The sequence below is a fragment of the Zalophus californianus genome, chromosome 12, assembly GCF_009762305.2.
Source record: "Zalophus californianus isolate mZalCal1 chromosome 12, mZalCal1.pri.v2, whole genome shotgun sequence".
Taxonomy (NCBI): domain Eukaryota; kingdom Metazoa; phylum Chordata; class Mammalia; order Carnivora; family Otariidae; genus Zalophus; species Zalophus californianus.
Genome location: NC_045606.1, coordinates 87,612,650 through 87,624,948, shown reverse-complemented (window position 1 = coordinate 87,624,948; position 12,299 = coordinate 87,612,650). Strand labels below are relative to the sequence as shown.

Genomic DNA, 12,299 nt, shown 5'->3' with positions numbered 1-12,299 from the left:
AGAGTCACAAAGGCTAAAAGCACACGAACACACAGTAAGCCAGGGTCTCACGTCAACGTTTTACAATATGATATGTGACAGCAGTTCAGCCCACCGGAGGGGACCTTTTTCTTCATTAGGGTGGTAAAAATACACATAACATAAAGTTTGCCATCTTAACCATTTTTAAGTGTACAGTTCAGTTGTGTTACGTATATTCACGGTGTTGTGCAACCAAGTCCATGAGCTCTTTTCATCTTGTAATAGTGAAACTCTGTAGTTGTTAAGCAACAACACTCCGTTCCTCTCCCTCCCCCAGCCTCTGGCATTTTGCTCTCCTTATGGATTTGACTACTCTAGGTACTTCGTAAAAGTGGCATCAGACAGTATTTGTGTTTTTGTGACTGGCTTATTTCACTTAGCAGAATGTTCTCAAGGTTCATCCACGATGTAGCGTGTGTCAGAATTCCCTTCCTGTTTAGGGCTGAATAACATTCCACTGTATTTATAAACCACATTTAGTTTATTCATTTGTCTGTTGACGAACATTTGGATTGCTTCCACTTCTCAGCTACTGTGAATAATGCTGCATTCACTGGTGTACAAGGGCCTATGCAAGTCCCTGCTTTCAATTCTTCTGGGGAGATACCCTGAGGTGGAATTGCTAGATCATATGGTAATTCTATTTCTAATTTTTTGAGGAACATTATACTGTTTTCCATCAGAGCTATACCATTTTACCTTCCCAACTTCTCTACATCCTTGCCAACACTTATTTTCTGTCTTTTTTTCATAGTTAGCCATCTCAGTGGGAGTGAAGTGGATTGGGGAGAACCTTCTAAATGCATCTCAAAATACTCAGGTACCAAAATTCTAAGTTAGGGCTTTAGAATTCCTGGATTCCAAGGAGATACATGGCTCTACAGCCCATGTCGTTTGCTGCAGATACTCCATGAGGCATTAAATCTCCTTTAATGCAGAGCATTAACTCCATCTAGCAAGACAGTCCACTGAAGCTCCAAACAGCAAAGCAGCTTGCCCAAGGGAGCGGGAGGGCCACAACCAGGTTCATACCCTCTGACCACGCTCTTCTACTAGCCTCAATGGCACCACACTTGGAGGACGGTGGCAATGCAAAGAAAAGGAGAAAGAAACCTGTTGGATTAAAACAATGCTAAAGACAAATACAAAGCAGAACACCACTTCAGCTCCCTAAGGGAGCCAAACTTCTAGAAGGCTGAGATCTGAACCAGGAGGCTGGCCCTTATTTACCAGAAACCTCCAAGGAGGCACCAGCCAGCATGTCCCTGAAGGACAGTCCTGTGAGTGCCACTAAGGCCACCCAGACAAGGAGAGGGACAGGTCCAGGGGGCTGATTCACGCAGCTCACTTGTGGGGACCATCACACAGGAGGAAGGACAGGGATTAACGAGAACCAGCTTGAGCCTGCTCAATGAGTACCTAAATAGCAATTCACAGACTTGTTTTCCTGGCACAAAAGGGAGAGGGTAGTACCTGCAGTTGGAGCCAGATTCTTGGATGTTTCCTCAGACAACCCAAGGTATTCTCTGATGAGATGACTCAGCTTTTGGTAGGCAACTTCCAGATCATCTACAGTAAATGAGAAAAGGTACTTTAAGGCAACAGAATCATACCAAAATATAGTCAATTTGCAACTGTTGGTGGTAATGATTTTTTAAGCTACATCTAATGTTATGACTATTGTGGTAGGCAGAATTCTAAGACCCTCATGACACTTCACCCTCATATAACTGCCTCTCTTCAGTGTGGGCAGAACCTGTGAATGTGAGGGGGTGTGACTCCTGTGATTATGTCATGTTAAATGGCAAAAGGGATTTTTGCAAATGTAATGAAGGATATTCATCAGTTGAGTTTGGGCCAGTCAGAAGGTAGACTACCCAGGTGGGCCTACACATGATCACAGGAGCCCCATAAAGGAAGAGAGTTTTCTGGTAGAAGAGGAAAGCAGAGACTTGAAGCATGAGGAGAATGTGATGTGCTGTCACCAGCTTGAAGACAGAAGGGCCACATGCACAGGACCTGGCAGCAGCCCGTAGGACAGAGGGCAGCCCCTGGCAGAGAGCCAACAAAAGAAGCAGGGACCCCAGTCCTACAACCACAAGAAACTGCAGTCAGCCAACAGTTAAGAATGTCTGTTAGAGAGGATTTTCCCCCAGTGACCTTACACTTCAAAAATAAAACTTTGCTGAAGGTTACTGACCTGCATTGATGATTGCATCAAAATATCCTGGAAATTTCTGGTTGATTTCAATATAAAGGTCCACTCTAGAGACAGCAAATTCAATCTCTACACGACTAAATAATCCTTTTCTCCGCAAATATTCCTCATATTTTTCCTTGTTCATGGGCACCACCAGGATATATCGAGGCTCAAAATAGGAAAATTTCAAACTTCTTACACCCTATTTGTTTAAAGAAAAGGTAATAAATTAGAACCAGATACACAATTTAGAAATCATGTTGGAGACATCTGACAACATAGGTGTAATAAGTAGTCTTGTATTAAAAGATTTATTTGGATAATTAGCTATTATTTTCCTGCAAATATCTCAAAGTTGGATTACTTCCCTTTGTTCATCAAATATTGTTATTGGGAGTAAAAGAACTACCTGGTTATCCTCTAACTAACTACTCTAATAAACATGATGGTTAAAAAAGAAAATTGCTAGGGGTCCCTGGGTGGCTCAGTCAGTTAGGTGTCTGACTCTTGATTTTAGCTCAGGTCATGATCTCAGGATCATGAGATCGAGCCCCGTTTTGGGCTCCGCACTGGGCATGGGGCCTGCTTGAGATTCTCTCTCCCTCTCTCCCCACTCCCCCGCTCATGCTCTAAAAAAAAAAAAAAAAGAAAAGAAAAGAAAAGAAAAACAAAAAGAAAATTGCCAGATACAAACAGGTACATTCACAGTAGTGCTGCATCTTTAGTACTGAAAACTGATTTCTTTTTTTTTTTTTTTTCAGATTTTGTTTTTAAGGAATCTCTATACCCAATGTGGGGCTCAAACTTACAACCCAGAGATCAAGAGTTGCATGCTCTACAGACTGAGCCAGCCAGGTACCCCACTCAGAAGTAATTTCAAGTCTACATTTCAAAGAGCACCCTTGCAGCTCCAGGAGATAAAGATCTTACCAGAGAAAAAAGGTTCCTCGGTTACCCCTTTGTCATCTCCTTGGGACCGGGCCTATTCCTAAACCAGCAACCTGGTTGGCTGGTTCCTATTACATCTCACAGCTTCTACCCAGAGCAAGGGACAGCCAAGCTGCCAGGAGCTCATGCCAAGGAGCAGGGCGGTGGTGGTCTGTGGATCAGGAGGGCTGGGTGGTGAATAACTGTGGCTCCCCAGCTCCTGCAGACCACGAGCAAACCCCACAATTGCTCCCCGAGCACTAATTTCCTCCTAGCTGAAATGCAAGAGCCCTTCCAAATGAACTCTAAAGCTCCTTCCTCCTCAATCCCATCATCAGTAGTTTAGTTCAACATTCAAAATCTTTGTTTTAAACATTCAGTGGGGGGAGTGGGAGTTGAAATATGGGATCTTTTAAAAAAGTAATTTCTAAAAGTGTCAATGACTACAGCAGTTCGGAGAAATGCTTTCGCTTGGGAGAATCAGGGACATCAAGCCTGGTTTATAGAGTCAACCTCTTGAAAATGAGTAGGAGAAAGTTCTCAGGGAGGAAAAAGGAGACAGGAGCCAGCACTCAGAGAACCAGTGAACCGGAAGAAGGTAAGCACAAGGAGCTGGAGAGTTTCTGCCTTGTCCGAGGAAGATATTTTTGGTTATTAACATAGAAACACAGAAAACCTCCTTAAAGATGCAAACGCAATCAGTTGTGGAAAGATGAGAACTGCAGGATTTTGAAGTTAGAAAAACTGAAGAGCTGGAAGAAACATGACCAGTCTCACTGAAGTGAGGCAACACCCCAATCCAAGGAGACAAAAAGGAATCAGTCTCCTTCTCTGCCCAGTTACAAAGGAAACAAGTTTTAAAGAAGTTTCAGAGTCGATAGTAAAGGAATATCTGGCCAGCCCAGATTCTGTTTTCTGTTAAGTTTGACCTAATGGAATCATTTTTCTAACTTTTTTTTCTGACTACAAAACTGTTAGACCGCTCGGTGAAGGTACCTTAAAAAGACGATCAACTATCTTTAAAGACTTCACATACTTAATAAAGCTATCTATTTTTAAAACAGATAAGTAGGATAGTCATGGTTTAACTCTGGATCTGGATTGGAGAGAAACTTCTGCATATTCTCATTACAGAAGGTCACTGGGGAGGATGGGATATGGGGGCAGAGAGGGAAGTCTCCTGAATTCTGCAAGTCTAAATCGCTCAGAGCGGAAAAGGATTGCAACCAGAGAGCAAGCGGGGGGTCAATGAGGGCAGAGCGCACACGTCTCCCCCGAGGAAGCAGAGAACAAGGGCGGCTGCGCGGAGCTGCCCAGGCAGGTCCTGAGGGGGCCACGCACCAGCTCCACAGCCTGTGAGAAGGACCTTTACCTAATATCACTTTATATAAACAGAGACCATGCCCTAAAAGGGATAATTTGGTGAGGAAATTAACTTAGAAAGTAAATCCCGAGGAGCACTTCTGTCCCAAGGGTATGTGCAAGCCATGTCTTATAGAGTAACTCCTGTCATTTAAGTGTTCATGTCTGCCCCCCCCCCCCGCCAATAGGAACGATAAGCTTCCCCCTGTGCCTGGCAGTGTGCTACCTGCATTCGTATCCCCTCCTCAGCCCCAAGTATATATATACCGACTCACACACACACACACACACACACACATGCATTAAAAATAAATTGACTGAATGAGAAAACACTTACTTCTATTTCCATGTGAATACAACTTGCTAAACCGTCTCTGGCGATAGCTTCTATGGTGTCCCTATTTAATCCATAATGGTGATTACCATAATTAAATGTGAGAATGAATTTCCCCTGAAATTTGAGAAGTACAGAGATTTTCATATAACAGCTGCCATAATGAAAGTTAACATAAATGAAATTATTTGACGTCTTACTTTTGTATGCTTTCATGAAACTTACAAATCGAAGGCTGATGATGGGCTTATGAAACTTAATATCAAAATGTGGTAGAGAAATTTATTCAGAAGTCTCAGCTGGCAAAAAAAAAAAAAATTTAAGTTTTTGGAGCTCCTGGAGTCTGCTGACAAAACACGTGGGGCGAGTGAAGGCACTGAAGCTTCTGGTAGAACAGATCATTTTGCTTGTTTACCTGCTTCCTTGCCAAACGTGTGCCATAAACGGTCATTACTGAGAAAGCAAAACCAACAGCTCGCCCTTTGCCTCAACCATGCCGGCTATGCTGGCAGGACAGGTACCCCAGAAAAAGCCCTGCGCTCCCAGATAAGCCTGAAGGCCAATAATTACAGGGACATCCAAAAACCTTTGCATCCTGAGATAAGCCGTGAAAAACAGACCCAATTCTGTTTTTCCTTATAAAACACAGCTTTTTATTGACACTGCCCCAAGTGTTTTTCAACAGAATTTCTGTGTGCCCTGTAGTCATCTGAGGTTTAAATACTGCCTTCTATACATTCTGGAAGCCCAGTTCTTCCCAAGGCTGTACTCCCTTGCAAAACAGTCCAAGTTAAAACATGCCTCTCGAAGTTGACCTTTTCTTTGATAATGTTATATTTATTAAGCTACTAGGTCTCATCTAAACTGGAAAGCTGATTGCAAAAGAAGGAATAAAAATATGGATGATCTTGGCAACTGTGGCTCCTCATGCATGGGATTTTGAAAGAAATGATGAAATGAAAACTTGTAAGGCTGAATCCCATCAACTGAATCCCATCAGATGGCGGCATCATCATTAAGAACAGTAGCAATTAGGAGCCCTTTGTGCTACTTCTGCCTCCTGGCCCCAGACGTCCTGGAGATTTGAGGATCGGGAACAGGCTATCTGTCCCGGGACAGGGGGCCCGGAAGTCCATGAGACACAAAATATCTGCTGTGGTGCAGTGGGTCTCTAGTGAATGTGACTGCTAGGAGTGATGGGGGAAACCTACACACCTCGTAATCCAAAGAAGTTTACATCATGCATTCTGAACGTTAAAAACTCAACAATAAATATCCTAATATTTTACTCCTTCAATGTCATACCTTCTTTGTTCTTTGGAGGAAATACTAGGACATCTTTTATATATATATATTGCATCTATATAGGTAGATAAGATACCGAATCTCCCATCAGGTATATACTTTATCTTGTTTACTGTGACTCACCCTGTTTTCAAAATGTATTTTTTTTTGGAGGTGGGCGAGGGGCAAAGGGAGAGGGAGAACCTTAAGCAGGCTCCATGCCCCGTGTGGAGCCTGACACGGGGCTCAATCTCACAATCCAGAGATCATGACCTAAGCCACAATCAAGAGTCGGACATTTAAGATCATGACCTAAGCCACAATCAAGAGTCGGACATTTAAGATCATGACCTAAGCCACAATCAAGAGTCGGGCCTGAGCCACCCAGGTGCCCCTCAAAATGTACTCTTGAATCACGTTTCAGATATATACTACGCATCTGTTTACTTGTGTGTACACAGGTGCACACAAGGGCCTCCCTCTGTGGACCCCAAAGATATTTCCTGGGAGAATGCAGAGCTGGGAAGACTCTGACATTGTGCTTTTATATATAAAACAGGCTTTGTTAACCTTTTTTTAAAGAACTGAGATTAAGTAGTCCTCCAGCTTCTGGCTGGGGATACACCTTCCTGCTTGTGGATTTCTTAGTGAACAGCAATAATCATATTTCAGGAGCCTCCAGATCTGTGATCTTACTTCAATAAGAGAGGAAGAATATCTTCAGGGAAGTGACTGCATTTATGTCCTTAAGAAAAGTTCATGTGTCTGTAGGCATGTGGTGGGGTGGCAATTCCACGTGTTGGTGATGAGGGAATGGAGGAGTGGGTGGATGTGACTGTCCACAGGAGGTGTCCAGGGCCTGGGTACGTCAGGGTAGACTGCCAAGGAGGGGTGGCAGGCGGTCTGGGTGGGTGTTCCGGGGAGGGGGGTTGTATATACAGACGGCTGAGTGTGTTGGTGTGACTGGAGACGCTGACAATGTCATGAGTTATAACCTCTAGGTTTGCCTTTTTTTTTTTTTAATTTTATTTATTTGACAGAGACACAGCGAGAGAGGGAACACAAGCAGGGGGAGTGGGAGAGGGAGAAGCAGGCTTCCCGCTGAGTAGAGAGCCCCACATGGGGCTCGATCTCCGGACCCTGGGACCACGACCTGAGCCGAATGCAGATGCTTAACGACTGAGCCTCCCAGGCGCCCCCCTAGGTCTGCCTCTTAGAAACAGTCTCTAGCTCGCTTTAAGGAAAAGGAGCTCAGAAGCAAAATTCAAGTTGAAGAAAATGACATTATACTGAAGTAACATAAGTTAGAAGAAGCAGTAAAAACAAGTACTACGCACCCGTACAAGGATTTTGTAGAGGGAGTCAAATTGTAAAACCAAATATGGTATGTAAGTACAGCGATTTCTTAGACTAGGAATTGAACCAGACTTAGTTACTACTGATCCAATAAGGTATGGAACGTCAGGGGAGCATATGGGGTACTGAGAACAGATGAACTGAACCAAGAAAAAAATGCCTCAGACTCTAACAAGAGAAATTAACATGAATTTCGGGAACTAGCTGTCTTTCAACTCAAAGAGTCCTACAGGAATCCTTCTTACTAATATCAAGATAATGCTTCCTATCTCTATTAAGGCTTTTAGAAATATAAAAATCCCAAAGTACTCTGGATACATTCAAATGAACTACCAAAATACAGCCCTAGGAGAGAAGATTATAAAGAATCTCCAAGATGTTCTTTTGACAAGGTTAGAGGGGAAACGGCCTAGGGATTACAGGACTTTCTCACTTGGGTTTCTCTGTGAACGTAAGAGAAAACACGCACTATGTGTAAAGCTGGCCCTTCAAGATTAAACTCATAGAAACTGCAGATCCCATGCTTAATCGTACCACAGTTACCTGCACTGATGTATAATGTGGAAGGTTAAGGCTATATATGTGTCCAGGACAGGCAACTGTATGAAACACACCATGATGAAATGATGCTTAGCCACAACGGGTAGAAAGCACCAGTGATGGGGCGCCTGGGTGGCTCAGCCGGCTGAGGGTCCAACTCTTGGTTTCAACTCAGGTCATGATCTCAGGGTCCTGAGACCGAGCCCCGCATCAGGCTCTGCACTCAGCGTAGAGTCTGCTTGTCCCTCTCCCTCTGCTCTTCCCCCTGCTCTCTCTCTCTCATAAATAAATATAAAATCTTAAAAAGAAAAGAAAGCACCAGTGAAAGCAAACAGAAGTGGTCTCTGGACAGAAAACTCCCAACACCAAGGGAGGCTCAGTTCATAAGCTTCGCACATCAGCTCTGTTTGTGAGAGTTGCCTATCTTGAGTAAAGTCTGATTAATGACAGCAGCACATGATAAACACAGATCACAAGAACTTTTCGTAGCGCTCTTATTTCCATTTTCTTGAAACGTCTACTCATTGAGCTTTACTGAAAATTTACAACATTCTCTCCAAGATCCTAAAATAAAGCTGCATGTCAACAAGGATGTATACCTGGCTTAAGAAAAAACAACCCAAGAACACTTCTCTCACAATAAACAACATTTTTCTCTTTGTTATCACTAGTTCCTAATATTGCTACCAGAGGACGTGGTTTCTTGTGTAATACAAACAAAGGAAAATGTTCTTACCATGTTTAGCATTTCATCAAAAACTTCCTGAGAGATAAAATGATAATCGACTCGATCCCCTTCTCCAAAGTAAGGCGGTCTTGTGGTGTGGCAGGCCCTGAAAACACAGTAGATAACTGGTCTACTTCCAGCAGCTTGGGATTCAAAATGGAAAAGGTTTGGGTAAAAGTAGGTTTTAAAAAGTTGAAATTCATCCACGAATCATGAATTGTGAGGTAACGTAGTTCTGAAAACACTGTGGTTTTGAAGTGCTAGACTACATTCAGCTGCTACACTCTACAAGGATTACACAAATTCAGGATTATCCACACCAAATCTTGACCCACTGTTATTGATCACCTCTGAACCACCTCCTCACACACTACTACTTCAGTTCATTACTCATATATTTCCACCCAAGAGTCTTCGTGTCCTCTCTGCTCTGTGGGCATTTCCCCACGCCCCTCCTCTCTCACCTGGCTGGCCCAGCTGTCTTCCAGGACCCAAGTTAAGTGTCCCCCTCCCCCCTCTCCCTGCCTAAAAGCCTTTCTTGACCTCCTATTGCTGATTATACACCTCTTCTTTACATGCTCATAGCCTCAGTGCCTGCCACCGATTGCATCCCAGTTCCTTGCTCAGGACCCCACCTCCTCAGTGCTGCCAGTGCTTATAAACACCAGGTATGAGCCTCCCATGGGAAGCCATGAACGGAGTTCTCAGCTCAACCAGAGAGACCCTTTCTGATCACTGTATGCGACAGCATCCCCTCCCCGTCCCCATGCCCCCACTTACTCTCTATCACCAAAACTGCCTTCCTTTATCCACATATCAGGGTTTTCCCTGTCTTCCCCAGCAGGACGTACAACTCATGAGGAGAGGACTTTATCTTGTTCATCTTACTTGCTACTACATTCCCCACGCCTGGCCCCCACGCAGGCAGCCGCTAGTTATCTGTAACATGAACCAGTAAATGACACCTGTGAAGTGGGTAACAGGTGTGATCAACTCCATTTGGTGGAGGACAATAAAGATGGCTAGTCTAAGGCCACAGAGCCGACCAACCAGTGTCAGTCCCAGAAATAGACAATGGGGTCCCAACTAGCCCACGACTCTTGATTTCATACCATTCTGACTTCCTAGTGTCAAGTTTTGGGAATGCAATGCAAACTGATCTTTGTAGTATACTGTGGTTTTTAAAGGAGAAGATGAGAATAGCTAGACATTTGACATGTTATTTCATTCCTTCCTCACAAAAAACCATGAGGCGAGTATTGCTGTTTCCATTTTACAGATGATGAAACTGAGGCACAGCAATTAAGTAAGGTGACTAAGTAGCAACGCCCTAAATAGCAACGCCAGGAGGACTCCGTGTTTTACTATCGCGCCAAGAGCACAGAGGTGTAACCTCAAAAGCCTCTCCGTTACAGAGTCCAAGTTCTATAATTTGTACTGCTGTTCCCCTTCCATTATCATCAAGAATTAACTAGACTAGTAAATTTTAAGTTCTTAACATTGTATTTAAATTATAGACCCAGGAAGGAGAGTATATTCTAAGAAAAGACTGTCAAAACACATGATATTTGTTCTGTTGTGTGAATACACTGGCATTTCTTCACACACCTTGGCAGGGCCCTGGGACCCTCTGTCTAGTGGTGTCCTTGACAGGCGGGAAAGATAATTCAGTGACTTGGCATCCTGCGCTGTACAGCCTTAGCATAGCCTTTACACGCAGTGTTGGATCTGCATTTTCCAACAAAGGAATTGAGCGGCAGGAATTTTTTCAGTATTTCTAAAAGGAAGACAAAGCAAAGAAGTAATTTGAAGCTTCTAGGCAGGTAAATAGAGAGAAGGCTTCAGTGAGGTGGAGAATGCGGCTGACAGAGCCTGTATCCGCTGCAGAACCTTCCATTATGAAGGACCTAAGACGACCTGTGGGTTTTTGAATCCTGTCATCCAATTTTCACATGCAGAAATGTTCGCTGTGGAGTATGCTGCCCAAATGTGAATGTCTTAAAAAGGAAACACTGCATAGTGAAAGCAGTGTTTCACTAAACTTAGAAAAATAATGATGCCAAATTTTAGACAAAGAAATCTGCTTGGGCCATCACCTTCGGTGTCCTTCTTCTCCCTGGTCTCAGTACAATTCCATTTGTAATTTAGATTTCCGTGAGTTTCTTATTTACTAATTAATTTACTAGTTAAGTCATGGTGAATTAGTTAACTCATGGTTTGCAATGGGAACCACACCAAAGAAGTGAGTCAGAGATGAACGCCAGACTACAACACTGGGCCTGAGAGTCTAAGAGTGAGTTTAGACATTCAAAACGCCGGTTCATGGGCCAGCTGTCCTGGAGGATCCTAACAAATCAAGTCTATGGAGAAGAGGAGATGATCAGGAGGGGAAGGAATCCGCAAGGTCAGACCAAACAGTGGAATGGCAAAATATTCAGGGAAATGTAATAGGAAGAAAAGATGTCTGAGAAGAGCTAGCAGCTGGATGAGGAGCAGAAATTTTTTGAGTTTGATTCAGAAGCATGCAGTTTTAGAATTTCCATTCTGGACCAGATTGCCTCAGGAAATAACAAACTTCTTGTTACTGCAAATATTTAGGCAGAGGCTTAGCTGTGAGCACATCTAAATTCAAGCACGTGTTGTGATGAGCACTGGGTGTTATGCGCAACTAATGAGTCGTTGAACACGACATCAGAAACTAATGATGTGCTAGATGCTGGCTAGCTGAACGTAATAAAAAAAAATTCAATCACACGGGGAAAAAAATAAAAGATAAATAAAAAATTAAAAATAAATAAATTCAAGCACATAGCACGCCATATTGTTAGTAAGTGAACACTTTCAAAGGCTATTCACAAGAGCCCAGATTTTCCTAGGGCATTCGGTAGGAAAATTAAATTGGTCCTAACCCTTAACGCAAATATACATCAATTAACTGCTGGGCATTTAAAGAGATCATCAACACATAAGATTCCAGCAGCACGTCTGAGTAACCCATTCCAGGAAGCCACTGCCCTGTCCACTTTCCAGTAACGGCACGCCGCTTTCTGACTTATGCCTTCGTGAGCTGTGACTGTACCCCAGCTGGTCCCCGGCTCCGGTGCCCCCTCCCCCCGCCGAGCTTCCCACAGGGCACACTTTCTGGAATGCAGCAGTCCTCGGGACACTCCCTGCTTACAAATCCTTTACGCTCAGACTCCCGTCTGTCGCTGGTCTTATCTTCTGCCATCTTCTTGCATACTTCTGGTACTCCGGCCTGTACCTGCAGCTCATCAGACCTGCCTGTCGTTCCTTCCTCCTGGAAGATGCTCCTGCTCAAGTTCCACATCCCATGTGTCTTCCACATCTTCTGTCCCAGAGGCTCTTTACTCCCCTCAGCCCAGCACCCATCAAACCATCCTGTCAGCCAGCACTGACCTGCCTGAATCCAATACCAGATGGTAAGCTCCCAGGACAAGACCCACGCCCGCTTTGTTCTACGGTTTCTGCTAGCACAGGGCTGGTGCTCAATAAACACTGATTAGGTGAACAAATGAACCATCCTACTG

General features: G+C 43.8%; 1 protein-coding gene across 2 annotated transcripts in view; it reads right to left on the bottom strand.

The window, feature by feature from the left end:
• The window catches only part of LRGUK (leucine rich repeats and guanylate kinase domain containing), a 114,936-nt gene that overhangs the window by 46,500 nt on the left and 56,137 nt on the right, over positions 1-12,299 (bottom strand). For both annotated transcript variants that reach the window (XM_027574795.2, XM_027574791.1), the window contains exons 12-15: positions 8,761-8,857; positions 4,848-4,961; positions 2,222-2,423; positions 1,495-1,590 (exon numbers count right to left, since the gene is read on the bottom strand). In XM_027574795.2, the coding sequence (XP_027430596.1) occupies positions 1,495-1,590; positions 2,222-2,423; positions 4,848-4,961; positions 8,761-8,857 (509 nt within the window). The remainder of the gene's footprint in view (positions 1-1,494; positions 1,591-2,221; positions 2,424-4,847; positions 4,962-8,760; positions 8,858-12,299) is intronic.